The sequence below is a fragment of the Myxocyprinus asiaticus genome, chromosome 7 (assembly GCF_019703515.2).
Source record: "Myxocyprinus asiaticus isolate MX2 ecotype Aquarium Trade chromosome 7, UBuf_Myxa_2, whole genome shotgun sequence".
NCBI lineage: Eukaryota > Metazoa > Chordata > Actinopteri > Cypriniformes > Catostomidae > Myxocyprinus > Myxocyprinus asiaticus.
The window spans coordinates 21,679,096-21,696,420 of record NC_059350.1 but is presented as its reverse complement, the minus strand read 5'-3'; the positions used below and the strand labels follow the sequence as shown (position 1 = coordinate 21,696,420).

At 44.4% G+C, this 17,325-nt stretch overlaps 1 protein-coding gene across 2 annotated transcripts in view; it reads left to right on the top strand.

Moving 5' to 3' along the window:
* Positions 1-17,325, top strand: part of LOC127444014 (ephrin type-A receptor 6-like) — a 220,984-nt gene that overhangs the window by 65,494 nt on the left and 138,165 nt on the right. For both annotated transcript variants that reach the window (XM_051703148.1, XM_051703147.1), the window contains exon 3: positions 469-1,138. In XM_051703148.1, the coding sequence (XP_051559108.1) occupies positions 469-1,138 (670 nt within the window). The remainder of the gene's footprint in view (positions 1-468; positions 1,139-17,325) is intronic.

Sequence of the window (17,325 nt, the reverse complement as noted above, 5' to 3'; positions counted from 1 at the left end):
TGGAGTTTGATCACCATTCACTTGCATTGTATGGACATACAGATCTGAGATATTCTTCTAAAACTCTTCGTTTGTGTTCCACAGAAGAAAGAAAGTCATACACATCTGGGATGGCATGAGGGTGAGTAAATGATGAGAGAATTTTCATTTTTGGGTGAACTAACCCTTTAATCTCAGTGACTGCCCTGTTATTGGACACGTTCATTCGTGGATTAAAATTAATCATGGCATACTGATTTTCTACAATGGCATCTATAACTGAAAACTACTGTGTTTGAATGATGCTGCATCCATGCACTATGCTACCACAAGGACTTAGAGTGCATTGGGAATTGGACATGCCAAATTGGGGAGAAAAAAAAAGTGATATACTGTAAGTAATAATAATGTGCATTCACTCATTTCTATCGCTTTCTCTAATTATCCCACTATCTATCTTCTCACTCCTCTGTCCTTTGTTCTTCACAGTGGGATGCCATCACAGAGATGGATGAGCATAACCGGCCCATCCACACTTTCCAGGTGTGCCACGTAATGGAACCCAACCAGAACAACTGGCTCCGTACCAACTGGATATCCCGTCAGGCTGCACAGAAGATCTACGTGGAGCTTCGCTTCACCCTGCGGGACTGCAACAGTATCCCCTGGGTCTCTGGCACCTGTAAGGAGACTTTTAACCTCCTCTACTTTGAGACAGATGAGCCGCATGGTGCCACAGCTCATTTTCATCCCAACGACTATGCCAAAATTGATACCATTGCCGCCGATGAAAGTTTCACACAGACAGACTTGGGTGATCGTGTTCTAAGGCTCAATACCGAGGTGCGGGAAGTGGGACCAATAGCTCGAAAGGGTTTCTACTTGGCCTTCCAGGATGTGGGTGCATGTATAGCCCTTGTGTCCGTGAGAGTTTATTACAAAAAGTGCCCATCCACCCTGAGAAATCTAGCCGCCTTCCCGGACACTGTACCACGGGTGGACACCTCGTCTTTGGTGGAGGTCAGGGGGGCATGTGTTGAGAACGCTGAGGAACGGGACACACCCAAGCTGTACTGTGGAGCTGATGGTGATTGGCTGGTGCCACTGGGGCGTTGTGTCTGCAGCATAGGCTATGAAGAGAGTGATGGCCTATGTCTTGGTGAGTTATTTCAGAAAATCCTGCTTCATTCTCGATCTCTTTCTCACTCTCTGCTATTTTTTCTGCTTTTTATTGACTGAGAAAAGCCCCATTCCTGGCAGCTGGTGAAAGGAGATGAGTGAATTAAGCGGTGATCCTGTGATCCAAGTATATCTCCTGTATGGAAAGGGGAAGGGACAATGCTGATAGAGACATCAGTGACTGACCTGGTTCAGGCTGCAGCAGCCTGTGGGGAGGTTCTCTCTACATGTGAGAGAATTGGAGATGGAACTGGGAGTCAGAGGCATCATTATATTCCCTTCATTATCATAACTGAGCATTTCTACCATTCTCCAAGTCTTTAAAGATTCTGTAGTGTGAGAGGCACTCTTCTTCTATGCTCATTCTCTCTCAGTATTTGTTGAATGCACTTGCTGAAGTATCACTCCTAAAATAGCACACTGTCTGTGATATAATTTAGACTTAGTGAGTACATAAAAAGTAAAGCTATGTTGTCATGAGGCCTTTCAGTGCTCTCTACTACCTGCCTCCCCAGTTTCCTGCCACATCTGTCTCTTTCTTTCTCTCTACACATTATCTAAGCAGATCACTCTTCAGATTAGGCCTGTAATCGCACTGGCACCTGTCAAAGCCCTAATCAGATCCCCAGCGTCAGGGCGGCACTTGCTGCAAACTGAATCCATAATAAGATCTCACCTGCCCATCAGAGGCCAGTTGCTCAGCATGGTTGAACCTCTTTCTGTGTGTGTGTGTGTGTGTGTGTGTGTTTTTTTTGTGTGTGTGTGTCAGGGACAGAATTAGAGTAAAAGAAAGACAGACATCTTTACTGCTGCTGAGGTAATGCTCTGGGGCGCCTCCTACTGTTGTGGCACTTTAGAATCTCACCACCCATCGCCGCCCTGTGTTTCGCAGATCTTCTAGGGGACATTTTTGGCCTTAAGGGTTTAGAATGCTTGGCACGCTCTATTTGTGTGTCTTCCTTTTTGCTCAGAATGTTCTGAAGTTGTTAAACCTAAAAGCTTAAGTCTAGTTTGGATGTTCCTTACCTCCTAACCTTGTTCGCAAATATGTTCAAACTGTACTGACTAATCCCCCCAGCATGAATGCGCATTGCATCTTACAAATGTCACCTTATACTTCACAGCAGAAGCACTGGAAAACTGATTGTATATTAAAAAACCTATATTGTGATTTTAATACATTTATATAGACTGGTTTTGATTATTAAGATGCAACTGCAAATACGATTACCAGTATGTGTTCAGCCATGTTGTTTACATTGCAGTGCTGCATGAGATGCTGAGTTTGTCATGAAAATGATTGAAAGATGAACTGGGAGAAGGCTCAAGTGGACTAACTGGTTAATAATACCAGTGGTGGCACATGCATTTTAAGTCTTGGCTTTAAATGTGATTCATGCCATTCAGAAATCACTGGAAATTATATATAATGTTGCAGCCAACAGATAGTACCAATTGACATTTAAAAAAATGCCCACACAAAACTTAACCCTTTCGTACTCACGATCAAACCAGTGTGATTACACTAGGCTGGGCTCAGAGGTGTAGGATCAAACCAGTGCGATCTGCATTTGTGCTGCTGTTTACCTGCAGATAGGGACTGAAGCAGTTGTCATTATGAATTAGCTGCTCAAATAGTCTTTTCAATGTCACAAGATCTTTATTTTTCGTGTTACAAACGTTCAAATAATCACAAAATAAAAGTTTAAAGCTGTTACAGTCATAGCTGACCTTTTTTGATGCAGTGATGTGGCCATGTTTTCTGATGTCAAACAAAGAATGTATAAACTAGTTAGTCCACTTGAGCTTTCTCCCATTCCATCCGTCACTTATTCTCACCACTTCCAGTACATCAGCTGAAAGGGCAAGATTTTTAGAACCTTCAATGCTTGACGAACTGAGAACCCAATGCTACACTGCAATGTATACAACAAGACAAAAAGTATCTCTCTGCTGAAGCAGTAGACACTGGAATTATTGCAGCCAAACAAACTAGTTTGTAAATCAGTGGAAATCGTCATGGTTACTGGTGTAACCTCTGTTCCCTGATGGAGGGAACGAGACGTTGTGTCGATGTAGTGACACTAGGGGTCACTCTTGGGAGCCCGAGACACCTCTGGTCTTTGATAAAAGGCCAATGAAAATTGGCGAGTGGTATTTGCATGCCACTCCCCCGGACATACGGGTATAAAAGGATCTGGTATGCAACCACTCATTCAGGTTTTATGCTGAGGAGCCGATATAAGGTCCGGCCATTTCAGCGGGTAGTTCAGCGTTGTGGCAGGAGGGATACAACTTCTCGTTCCCTCCATCAGGGAACAGAGGTTACACCAGTAACCATGACGTTCCCTATCTGTCACTCACTCGACGTTGTGTCGATGTAGTGACACTAGGGGTCCCAATACGAAACACCACAACTGGCTGAACTGTGTTACGTGAACTGGCGGTGTGTGGTGGGCAGACTGCTGTGTGCCTCATAGCCAGCACACCAGGTTGACACGTAACCTCCCCCAACATAGTTATGAGCGTCGAACAGCCCTTTTTGGGGACAAGTCGACTACCCAAAGATGGAGACAGGCTTAACCCAGTCATGGCATCTTTTCCCCTTCTCTTTTTCCACTCCCTAAAAAAGAAGGGGGATATCCGACTGGGCCGCCAGGTCTAGTCGGGGGGTGTCCCTCCCAAGGGGAAGACACCGCGGAGACCACACCTCGCCCAAAGAGAGGGGGGGATATTTAAGTGGAAGAATATGTCACATGGTCTTTCCAACCATGTGGAGAGCCTTCAAGGTCCTGCCCAATGGGGGAGGAGTTACTACAAACGTGGAGACTGGGGCAGAGGGGCTCTGCCCAAGGAAGACGCAGTGTGCCAACAGGGAAACGAACTAGCGGAAAATATGTAATCACATGGGGTTAGCCTTACAGGGAACCGCCACATGCGGAGCACCTACCCCAGAACAGGGCTCTTAGCGTGTGTACTGGGCTGGCAGCGAGTCTCTCCGAAAACTTGACTGCCACAGGGCTCGGAGGAAGTCAACCAGGGAACAAAGTTTGTGAACACTACTGGGAATTAACGGCGCACGTCTTCAGCTCCAAGGGAAGTGGAAGGCGCTATGTGCAAGTGATACACCCGGCCAGCTATCCCGGGCTTATCCGCTTGTGTTGCGTGCCACTACCTGGGATGAAACCGGTTCCACCCGGAGGTTGTAGAACCTTGCAAAGGTGTTGGGTGTTGCCCAGCCCGCTGCTCTGCAAATGTCTGTTAGAGAGGCACCTCTGGCCAGGGCGTAGGAAGCCGCTACACCTCGGGTAGAATGGGCTCGTAGCCCTACTGGGGGCGACATGTTCTGGGCGAGATATGCCATAGTTATAGCGTCAACGAGCCAGTGGGCGATCCTCTGCTTGGAGACAGCGCTTCCTTTCTGCTGTGCACCAAAGCAGACAAAGAGCTGCTCAGAGATTCTAAAGCTCTGCGTGTGATCCAAATAGATGCGTAAAGCACGCACCGGACACAACAACGACAGGGCTGGGTCTGCCACCTCCAGGGGCAGCACTTGCAGGTTCACCACCTGGTCCCTAAAAGGGGTGGTGGGAACCTTGGGCACATAACCCGGTCGGGGTCTCAGGATCACGTGAGAGTAACACGGACCGAACTCCAGGCACGTTTCGCTGACAGAGAACGCTTGCAGGTCACCTACCCTCTTGATGGAAGTGAGCGCAGTCAGGAGGGCAGTCCTCAAGGAGAGTGCCTTAAGCTCGGCTGACTGCAAAGGCTCAAAGGGGGTTCTCTGTAGACCCTGAAGAACTATGGAGATCCCATGAGATCCCATGAGGGAACAAGGAGCGGTCTAGAGGGATTCAGCCTCCTGGTGCCTCTTAGGATCAGGTCGTGCTTCCCTAAGGACTTACTGTCGACTGCGTCATGGTGTGCTGCTATGGCGGCAATGTACACCTTCAAGGTGGAAGGGGACAGCCTCCCTTCCAACCTCTCCTGCAGGAAGGAAAGCACTGATCCGACTGCGCATCTCTGGGGGTCTTTGCATTGGGAAGAACACCACTTAGCGAATAGACGCCACTTAAAAGCATACAGGCGCCTCGTAGAGGGGGCCCTATCATGAGTGATCGTGTCTACCACATCGGGGGCGGCTGTGTGCCACAGCTGGGCACTCAGGGGCGGAAAGGGCACCGCTGAAGCGCCAATCCTGCAAGAAAAAGCCCGTGGACGGTAGTCATGGTGATGACCGTACGCACCAGATATGTGACCCAGGGAGGAAGGAAGCCGCTCTTTTGCTGAACTGTTGGGTACCACAGCCACTTGGGCATGCGGCGAAATCAAACAAAATGGCAACAAAAGATTTTCCACCTGGCCCTCCACCGGGGAATGGAGTGGTCTTCCTACCAGCTCCACGTGAGTGGGTTCCCTCGTCCCTGGGTTGCCCATCTCAGGGGCACTTCGAGGACCTCCATGGGTTCTTCGGCGCCGGCTGTGATACGGGTGGCGTCGGCTTCCTGCGGTGGGCTCCATGCCGGGGCCGGGCCGAAGGGGCAGGCTGTGGCTGAGCCGGTGCAGTCACCACAGGGGGATGCCCTTGGCGACGAGCAAATGGGGTGCGGGATCTTGAGCTGCGCCGGGGCAGGATGTGCCGGATTGCCTCCGTCTGCTGCTTTACCGTCGAGAACTGCTGGGCAAAGTCCTCGACGGTGTTGCCAAATAGGTCTGCCTGGGAAATGGGGGCAGCAAGGAACCGTGTCTTGTCGGCCTCGCCCATCTCAACCAGGTTGAGCCAAAGGTGGCGCTCCTGGACCACTAGTGTGGCCATCGTCTGCCCTAGAGACCGTGCCGTGACCTTCGTCACCCGGAGGGCGAGGTCGGTCACCAAGCGCAGTTCCTGCATCAAATCTGGGGCAGAACTACCCTCGTGCAGTTCTTTCAGTTCCTTGGTTTGGTGGACCTGCAGGAGAGCCATGGCGTGCAGGGCAGAGGCAGCTTGTCCAGCAGCACTGTAGGCTTTAGCCGTCAGGGACGACGTGAGCCTACAGGGCTTGGACGGGAGCTTAGGGCATCCACGCCAGGTGGCAGCACTCTGCGGGCATAGGTGCACCGCGAGTGCCTTATCCACCGGGGGAATCGCCGTATAGCCCTTGGCCGCCCCGCTATTGAGGGTAGTGAGAGCGGGGGAACTGCGGAGTCGGGGCTGGGCAGTGAAAGGTGCCTCCCACGACTTCGTCAGCTCCTCATGCACTTCCGGGAAGAATGGCACGGGAGTGGGGCGCGGCTGCTTTGAGCGGCGCTGCGAGCCCAGAAACCAATCATCAAGCTACAAGGGTTCAGGGGAGATACATTATTCTTACGAAAGCAAGCCACGACTGCAATGTTGCCATGGTCATGTTCTCGCAGTGAGAACATGAACCATTCACAAACGCTGCTTCCGTGTGGGTCGCGCCCAGACACGAAAGACAGTGATCATGACCATCCGAAGTTGAGAGATAACGACCGCAACCAGGAATAACACACAATTGGAAAGGCATCTTTGAAAAGACGCGTCTTTAAAAAGACGTTCCGTGTGTGCGCTCTTTTAGAGAAATATATATTCTTTTAGAGGGGAAAAATGCTCTTTCAGAAAATATAGTCTCTAGTTTTTCTGCCGAAGCGCCCAGGGGCGTTCTCTGCAGTGCACCAGTGCAGAGGAGGGAGAAGCCGCTGAAATGCACCGTCAGATCCAGCAGAGGTGAATGAACAGTGATATTCAGCTCAATGAGCATGACCGTTCGGCTCCGAAGAGAAAATCTGAATGAGTGGTTGCATACCAGCTCCTTTTATACCCGTATGTCCGGGATAGTGGCATGCAAATACCACTCGCCAATTTTCATTTGCCTTTTATCAGAGACCAGAGGTGGCTCGGGCTCCCAAGAGTGACCCCTAGTGTCACTACATCGACACAACTTCGAGTGAGTGACAGATAGGGAACAACCATGGCATACATAACAGTAAGTTCCATTTTCAGCATGTCGAAGAGTGGCCTGTGGCTTTCTCGTAAATCAGAGAAGCTTATGTCAGGAAATCTTCCTTCTGCCTTAATTTTTTACTTTATTATGAATGTTTTGCATATATCTTTTTGCTTGTTAATCAATGCTTACTCTCATGCTCTTCACTTTCTAATTACATATACCACTTAGTGCATGATTGCGTCACTCAAGGCCCGCTAGAAGGCCTTAGCAATGACATATCTAAAAGACTACACCTACTAATTACAAATAAAACAATCTGATTGCCTAGAGAATCTGACATTAAATGCCTATTCATCTGTACTGTTCAGGGATTCAGTGGAAATTCCATAGGCCTTAAAGGGATAGTTCACCCAAAAATGAAAATTCTCTCATAATTTTCTCACCCTCATGACATCCCAGACATGTATGACTTTATTTCTTCTGCTGAACACAAACAAAGATTTTTAGAATAATATTTCAGCTCTGTAGGTCCTCACTATACAAGTGAATGGGTACCAGAATTTTTAAGCTCCATGAAGCACATAAAGGCAGCATAGAAGTAATCCATACAACTCCAGTGGTTTAAGTCCTTTTTCATGATGATATGCATGAAGAATGTGAATCTCCAAAAACAAAAGAAGAATGTGAAAGTGAAAATGGAGATTGATAGTAAAAAAGGACTTAAATATTGATCTGTTTCTTAACCACACCTATCATATTGCTTCTGAAGATATGGATTTAACCACTGGAGTCATATGGATAACTTTCACGCTGCCTTTATGTCCTTTTGGAGCTCAAAAGTGTTGGTATCCATTCACTTGCATTGTGAGGACCACAGAGCTGAGATATTCTTCAAATTTTCATTTGTGTTTAGCAGAGGTAAGAAAGTCATACACAACTGTGATGGCATGAGGGTGAGTAAATGATGAGAGAATTTTCATTTTTGGGTGAACTATCCCTTTTAGGGGTGAAGCTCAGACTCATGCTTTGCTTATATGGGTAAAGGAATAAATTATGATTAGATCAACTTTCCACCCCTATTAGTTTCTACATGGACAAAGTCTGCTAATGATCAGAATTAGGAATGGGAAGCAATTGCAAATACATAGGCAAAAAGATTATAGACATAGGCATGTCACACCAGCAGATAAGGCTTTGCTGGCCCTGAGAATTTGCCACTGCCTAATGTATTTTTTGTTTGAGGTCAAAAAACATTGCAGCATCAAAACAGCCTTCTCAAACTAATTATAAACTTTATCACTTCTGTGATTATTTTAATGTTGGTAACAAAACAATAAGGATATTGTATGGTTGAAAATTATGTTTGAGCAGTGTTTTTCATTATGACAACCACTTCAGTCCCTCTCTCCAGGTCAACGGTATGCAGCGCAAGCAATGGTGCGAATATAGAACAAACCACTTTGATTGCACGCCTCCTGGACAAGTGATCATACTGGTTTAATCATACATGCAAAGTGGTTAAAGATGAATGGTGTAATTTTTTTGCATGAAAAAATACTTTCTCCTATCTCAGTTTAACGTGCAAAGTCAACTATAAGTATGCCATTGGAGGGTTAATATCCCAGTAGTCTGTGGTACTTTTTAAACATTGCTCTGTTTGTTGGGCAGTCCGACATGTCAATTTCTGGCTCAACCAGTGGTGTGAGTTTGGGCTGAGACTACCTGTTTTACAAACAATGGAAGTGGGAGGCAGAGCGAAAGGGGCAGACATTTTTTGTAAACAATGGCTACATTCGGAAAAGAGTGCTAGCGTACTGCTTGCTGCATACTGTGCAGTATATACTGTTTACTGCTTAGGATATTTACATTAAAAAAGTTCTGTGAAACTTTATGAAATATTCAATGATTAATGTTTTAAACAGTATTGTGCTACTTGACATGTGACCTCATTCTGTACTCTGTGCATACAGAGAATTTAGATGTTCATAGTAGAAAAATTAAGAGTAGTATCTTTTTCCAAACATCACCAATCATAGATCATAGATAGGAATTAGCCTACATACCCTCGTGCGACCCCACGTACACATGTGTGAACATTGTATTCTGGCTTCTTTTACGCAACACATAAACCGCCTGATCTCAGTTCAGGAGACTCTCGGCTGTCGGTAAAGGGTTAAACTTTTGACGTATTGAGTCATGTGAAAAACAACATGGTGCCGATCACAATGGAGTTTGTCTTTGGGAGAAATGCCAACAAAATTACATCAGGTAAGAAACCTAATTAAGTTTTTACATTGAAACCTGTTTGAGTCAAAAGATTAGAGTCTCTAGTTTTATCTGATATGTCCGATATCTGATATCCACAATGTACACTAATGTGTACGATAGCACTAGGTTTTCATTAGAAATCCTATCTTTATTGTGCATTTTATCATTGAGAAAAAAATTGCTTTCAGAGGCTCTATATAGAGTTAGGATGAAAATACAGTGCGTTTCGAACTGTTCTGAGACCAGTGCAGACAGACAACACACTGGAGGTTAATTCATTCACTAACTAGGGGGCAAGGAAGCATCCTATAGCTTTCCTATGAAGCCAAGTGCATTTAATCCAAACTTCCTTTCAAAAGTTCAGTTTCAGGCTGCAGATGATGTTTGAACCACTCAACATGTTTGGCAGATGTGGGACAATGGTAATTAGTACTTAGATTCAATATTTATAATGTATAATGTTTATTTTAACATGGTTGGCAGTGATTGGATGATGCTGGCCATTACTTGTATCAGAATTAATTATGCTAATTTTTGATTGGTAAAATGCTTCAGCACTAGCAATCACAAGTTTGTTTGACAGTGCGAAGAGAGAACATTGAGATTTTGTTGCAAAAGTAGAAAAAATCAATGTAACATAAAAGTCCAATCAAGTCAAATTATTTTTATTTGTATAGTTTTTTTATTTGTGCTTTTCCCAATGCACATTGTTCCAAAGCAGCTTTAGAGAAAATCAGATGCAATGTCTGTCTCAAAAACAGGAATAACCAACACTCCTGGAAACATAATAAACATTTTGATTAAAAATCTGACTTTCTATAGCTTGGTATTATTTAAAATTTCACAACTTTTAGGAAAACTATTTGCTCTAGAATTGTTTTCTATTCTTCAATCTTTTTTTTATTTTTTTTTACTTTCATACAAAATTACTAAAGTTTTTTAACATCATTACATTTACTTCACTGGTTTGAGTGTGTGACATACCTTGATCATAATTTGAGGTTCTACTAATTGTTTTGCACCAGTGAACCAAGAATTGCCTGTTCTTCATGTAAAAGAAAGCCAAATTCTTATTTAGCTGTATTTGACAGATGTACTTATTTAGCTGTACAGATTTTTCACATAAATCTCCTTTTAAGATTGTACAAGATTGTGAATGTGTCTGTGAAACATAATAGGGAGCTTTAGTATTTATATATTTTGAGATGGTTGATGGAAAGCACAAGCTGAGCTGATTGTTAAGCCTGCAAAAGGCGCTTTCTCTCCCACACCTCAAAGCCTGTTGTTTACTTGGGCCTTGAAAGCAGCTTTCACTGCATTATTCTTCAGTCTTGATCCTAATCAGTGCCGACTGAAACTGGTAAGCAAGTAAAATATTGTTTCAACTGTATTGCATTAATAGTGCAGTGTCCTGTCTCTGTACCAATGCCTCTAATCTCAACGACAAGAGGCTCATGTAGCATAGATTTATTTTTGTTTTCTCTGCCATCTCTAGCCTATGTACACCTGCATTTTATCAGTAATATCAACACCTGTCTGTTTTTTTTTTCCTCTTCTTTTTTTTTTTTTTTTTTTTGTCATTTTCTGAGTTTCCATTGTGTTGCATCAATGCTCTGTTCTGCCAATTGTGAGAGATTGTTGGGAAAGTAAACACCGATCGTGTGTGTTCTGACTTTAAGTTTATTTTGCCCCAGGATTGAAGGAGAAAAAAAAGAGACATTGAGCAGGTCCAGTAAATGCAAGTTAGCTTATTCAAATTCTGCTGCAGAGCGCTGGACTCTTCTCCTGCATAAGCTTCATAGCATCTCTTATTTCTACATGTAGCACAGCTGGTCTCACCAAATCACCTTTAAATAGACAATATGCCCATTGCCAGTAGCAAAAAATATGGCTTTGGGTCTCTTTTTGCCAGGAACATTTTGCCAGACAGCTGAAGATTTGAACTAGGACAAATAGCTTCATATATTCTGTAATGTATGGAACTAAATAACTCAGAGATCCAACTGTTTAGAAAGGTGTAAGCTGTTTGTTTTCAATATGGACTTCGGAATTGTTGTGTTCCTGTGAAGTTGCAGTTGTGACTGGCCCCATTTCACCATCTCTGCATGTAGCTACCTCTCTAATTACAGTCATTTGTTAGATTCACAGCTAATTTACTTCTTTCTTTCTCTCTCTCTCCCTGTAACTTTCTTTCTCTGCCAGTCTGTCTCCATCTCTCTCTCTTTCCCCCTCTCTTCCCCTCATTGTGCATTTTAATTAAACCATCTGCTAAATAAAGCCATTCCTGGCAATCAGGCACACTAGTCTGACCCTTTCTGCTCTGAATAGTTTCTGCAGCAGTGAGCTGATCTCTGAAACTTTTCTGTTTGTCTTCTAGTGCAGTTTTCACAGCATCAAAAACTCCTGTCTCTTCCCTCTCTGTGAGGTCACTGAGGGTAAAGACACAATGATGAATAGAACGGAATGCACTGCTAATTAAGTAAGTCGCAGTCATCTGGTGCGTGCTTAATTTTTACAATCGTGTTTTTGTGTTCTTTTCACTTTTCACTTTTTACTGCATCACTCTTTTTTCTCTTTTTCTTTCTGTTTCTCTCTTTTGTTTCTGAACAGTCATACCCCCTTACTGAATTATGGACAGTACCAACATTATGCAGCAGAACAGACGCAAAGCAGAAACTCTAATCTCTCTGTCCCTTACTGTTTTAGCCCAGTTACAGAGACAACCCAAAATCCCTCCAACTCCTGTCACTCAGAGAGAAACTTAAAGAGTGCACAGACCTCCTTTATTTCTTCTTTTTGTCCCCCTCTGCTGTTTTTTTTCTCTCCTTCTCTGTAACTCAAACAGCAGCTGAGTGGACACCAGCACAGCAGGAGTTGCCATACGAGTGTTTCTCTCCTTTCCTTCCAACTCCTCTCTTTTTGCTTAGTCTTATCAGGCACATAAAGCTTCAAACGCTGCTCTGAATCTGAAGGTGGGATGCTTACTTCTCAAATATTCTCCTAAACTTTTGTTCTTTAAGCAGTGCAGCCAAGGTGAATGGGAATGAGTAAAAGTTCAACGCTTAGCGTTATCAATCCATAGATCTGCAGCAGACATTTTGTGTAAGAGAACAATAAAAAAATAAAATAAAAATAGGCATAAATATTCTGAGCATTTTACCACCACAATCTGCCAATATACAATGAGAAAACTGACCACAGAACTTTGATTGTGACAAATGATATATAACCATTTTACCGTGGTGTTTTTAGCAGCATGAAGAATACACTAAGGCCCCAGCACACTCATGGAGAAGTTCTTCATTCTTCGCTTAAAGCCAAAAAGAAGTACAAAACAGCTGAGCAATGATTTACTGTTTGTGAACACCTGCCACACTGCTGTGAGAGATGTTTAGAGGTACATTTAAATACCAGGACCAAGACTACATGTAATATAATATGACATTAAAATGTGTAATCAATGACTTAATGCCTCATTCTATGAGTAGAATTCACAATAGATCAGTAAAAGATGCTTTTTTTAACCAGTCGTTGAAGATTTCAATTAATATGTATGCAGTAGAAAATGCACAATTTGTCTTGTTTACATTATGATTTCAAAGCGCTAAAGCACTAATGCGCTAACACGCTATATGCGGCCACAATATGCACCAATTACATTCTGTTATTGTGATTTATGATGACACTAGGGGTGGGTAAAAATACAGATTTCCCGATGCATCGTGCTCTTCGTTTTATCTCAATATCTATTCTTAAATCTCAAGATCGATCCTCTACTCTATGCACAACCCTCCACTAAACTGAGAGGAAATTGTTCGCATTAGCGACCAAATTCCACGCTATGCGACTAAAATGTATTTTGGCAGCTGGCTGGTAAATGTTTATATTTCACTTACCAGTAATTGTGTAGTATAGTGGTGGAGTATTCAGCAGCTAGGTTCTTTCACTGTGTGTTGAGAGTAAACGTTGTTCTGTGTAATGTGTGTGTGTGTCCAAGAATCTCTACAGTCAGTTGTTGATCAAAAACAACAAAAAAGAAACATTTAATTCTAATCACGTATAGGACAGATGAGATAAAGCCATTCGAGTCCCTCTCTTTAACATACACTCATTTACAGATGCTGTTTTCAGAAATGCCACCTGTCTTAAAGAGAAACAACTGTTTTTTAACACATTTTGATCAAATCAATGTAAATACCTATAAATAGTAAAAATTATATTATTAAACAATAAACATTATTGTCAGGGTTGTATGTGTTTTGTTCCATGCCATGTCACAGCCTCACCTGAGCCTGCTCCATGCCATGTCACAGCCGCGCCTGAGCCTGCTCCATGCCATGTCGCAGCCGCGCCTGAGCCTGCTCCATGCCATGTCGCAGCCGCGCCTGAGCCTGCTCCATGCCATGTCGCAGCCGCGCCTGAGCCTGCTCCATGCCATGTCTCAGCCGCGCCTGATCCTTCTCCATGCGATGTCACAGCTGTGCCTGAGCCTGCTCCATGCCATGTCACAGCCGCGCCTGAGCTGCTCCATGCCATGTCACAGCCGCGCCTGAGCCTGCTCCATGCCATGTCACATTCACGCCTGAGCCTGCTCCATGCCATGTCACAGCCGTGCCTGAGCCTGCTCCATGCCATGTCACAGCCACGCCTGAGTCTGCTCCATGCCATGTCACAGCCACGACTCAGTCTTCTCCATCCCAAGTCACAGCCACGCCTGAGACTGCTCCATGCCATGTCACAGCCAAGCTTCAGTCTGCTCCATGCAATGTCTCAGGCTCACCTCTGGTCAACGAGCCTACGCCAAAGCCTACCACAGTCAATGAGCCAACGGCCACTTCTGCCATGTCCAACGAACCAGTGTTGCAAGCCTAGTCTATCCCAGAGCCAGCGTTGCAAACCTCGTCTGTTCCAGAGCCATCTCTCACTGGGCTATTTGAGTTGGAATTGGTTCCTGCCCTTGTGCCCAGCCTGAGTTCTCCTGATCAGCTGGTTCCCCCCAAGCCACCGGCTCGATCATTGCCCTCTGAAATATCCCAGACACGGAGATCTTTCGAACCTCTGACTCCGCCTAGACCTCCGAGCCTTGGACTCTGCCTTGGCCTGTCGATCCCTCGACATCACCTCGGCTCTATGTTCCCTCGGCTCCACCACGGTCCTTCAGCCTGTCAGCTTTACCGGGGTCCCTCGTCCCTCCAGCTCCTCCTTGGTCTGTCGGTCACCTGGCTCCACCTTGGCTCTCCGATCCTCTGGCTACGCCTCGTCTCTCCAATCCTTCAGCTCCACCGGGGACCTCCTTCCCTACGGCTCCGCCTTGGTCCTCAGCCCCACCAGCTCCGCCTCAGTCTTCCGATCCCCCAGCTCTGCCTTGCTCCTCTGAACCTCCGGTGCCATCTTGGTCCTCCCTGCCTCCGGCTCCACCCTGGCCCTTCGAGTTTTCGGCTACTATCCGGGTATCCAGTTCTCCATGATTATGCCCCTCGAGCCTCTCATGGCTCCGCCTTCCATGGCTCCACCCCTCGAGCCTCTCATGGCTCCACCCCCCACGTTAAGTCGCCATGGCCCCCCTCCCCCCCAGCTCCCTCTTGAACTTTGTGTTTTTGTTTTGGGGCGTCAGGAATCTTCGGCTGCTCTCCAGGTATCCAGAGTTTTGCCCTTCGAGCCTCTCACGGTTCCGCCTTCCATGGCTTCGCCCCTTGAGCCTCTCATGGCTCCACCCCCCATGGGCTCCGCCCTGGTCTCATGCTCCATGCCAAGTTTTCACCAGACCACGCCCCACACCTTGTTTCACCACGTAACCATGTCAAGTTGCCACGGCCCCCCTCCCCCCCAGCTCCCTCTTGAACTTTGTGTTTTTGTTTTGGGGTGTCGGGGGTTGGGGCTTTGTGTTTTGTTCCATGCCATGTTTGTTCCTGTCATGTGATCTTGTCATGTGGTCCCCTGGTCATGTGATTTCATGTTTCCCTCCATGTTTATGTGTCTTGTTTTCATTGGTTTATTGTCTAGTTACCTTGTTATCAGTTCTGCTTGTCATTGGTTAACTTGTTTGTCTTGTTACTCTTGTCCATGTATTTAAGCCTCATGTTTGCCATTGTCCATTGTCAGGTATTGTTTGTTTGTGTATGTTGGTTCAAGTCAAGTCAAGTCATGTTTATGCCAAGTATGTCAAGTCAAGTTATAGTCAAGTCCATGTTTTGTATTTGTTCACGTTTATAGTTAGGGTTTTTGGATTTCATGTTTGGAAATAAAACTGCACTTGGGTTCATCACACATCATCGTCTCTTCGTCTGCCTGTTGCCAGCATCGTTACAATTATGTATGCACAAAAAAATAATATATGCAATATATTATAATATTTATTGATTGAATACATGGATTTGTTTATTTGTAAAAGATAAAATGTGACCAAAATGATGAAAAACTAATATAATATAATTAGTAAAATATAATAATAATATTTTCATAATGTACCTAGTTATAAGGTCCCCTGTATAATTTACAGCATTAGCTGGGAGATAATTTATTTTATATGTAAGCAAAAGGGACATTATAACTGAAATATACCCATATGAATCGATATCAAATCGAATCGGAATCTAATCTAATCAGGAGCTTGTGAATCAGAATTTAATCAAATTGGGAAATCTATATTAATACCCAGCCCTAGATGACACAGATACTTTTGCAAAGATTGGTTTATAAAAGACTGTTAATGGGCAGATTACAGACAAAAAGTTATGATAGGCATACCTTATTATATGCAGATGCATGAATGGCTTTCAGTGCAGAAGGCACATGAGTAAAGCAGCATATAAAACAAAATAGTGAATGGGCACCTAAGAGTGTTTGAGTAGATTTGATTCCTTTTGTAGACTAATTAATCAAAACAACAAAAAATGCATGACATGTTCTTGGAAAATATCTCTACGTGAACAATCATACAGATATAGGTAAATTTGCACCAGCTCGCTCATAACTCTGCACGCTGATGTGTTCATGTTGACTGATCTTAACTGACTGAACGCCATGGCCTCAAGGTAGGTAGAGCTCCAGGTGACAAACAACAGTATGAGCTGGCACGAATGCAGGAACCGTGACATCATTGCCATAGGTAGTCTGTCTGTTTTCTACCCAGACTCTTTAATTCTCAGCAAGTAATGATGAGTATAAAATGAAATGTGAGTACATTGTTTACCCACAAGCATTTCTTTCTATATGCATGTGTATTTGTATTTAATCAGACAGAGTAGCTACAGAATAACTTGTTTTTGTTCTTCTCAACTACTGTATCTAACACATCAGCAGGAAATCAGAGATGTACAGATGCGACACACAAACACCCGCACCATGCACACTCCAATTTGACACATCCTCTATCAGATTGCAACACACTGTTTCACAAAATCCTGGTGAAGTCACACTTATATAGCCTGAATAAATCCATATAGTCACCTGCCGTAGATTTGGAAACAGATCTGTTCTCTTTCAAAGCTGCTCGTGTTGATATTCAGGAGACCCAGTCAGGGCCCTTAGAGTGATAAACGGCTGGCCATAGGCCATCATAGCTCCCCCATCCATTATTGTCCTGTCAGACTCGCATCATTCATCATGCTGATCTGAGGTGTAAATATTAGCAGCAGTGTTTAGGGATGGAGCTGTGGCAATGAGTAACATCAGGAGGGAGAGAGAAACACAAAGAGCGACAAGCACAAGATGCAAAGCAACAAAGTGTTCTGACCTGTCAGGAGATGCTGAACTTGGTGATCTGTTTGTTTGTGTGTTGCAGCTACAGATTCTGGTACCAGTGATGGATCATCCTTCACTTGATAGAATGTTTGTCAAGTCTCGTTTAATTTAGGGTAATCTGTGATTTTCCATTCTGAGAAGCAAGCAAGGGGTCATATATTGAGGAATAGCATTGTCCTTGATTTTTATTTACTTATTTATTTATTGA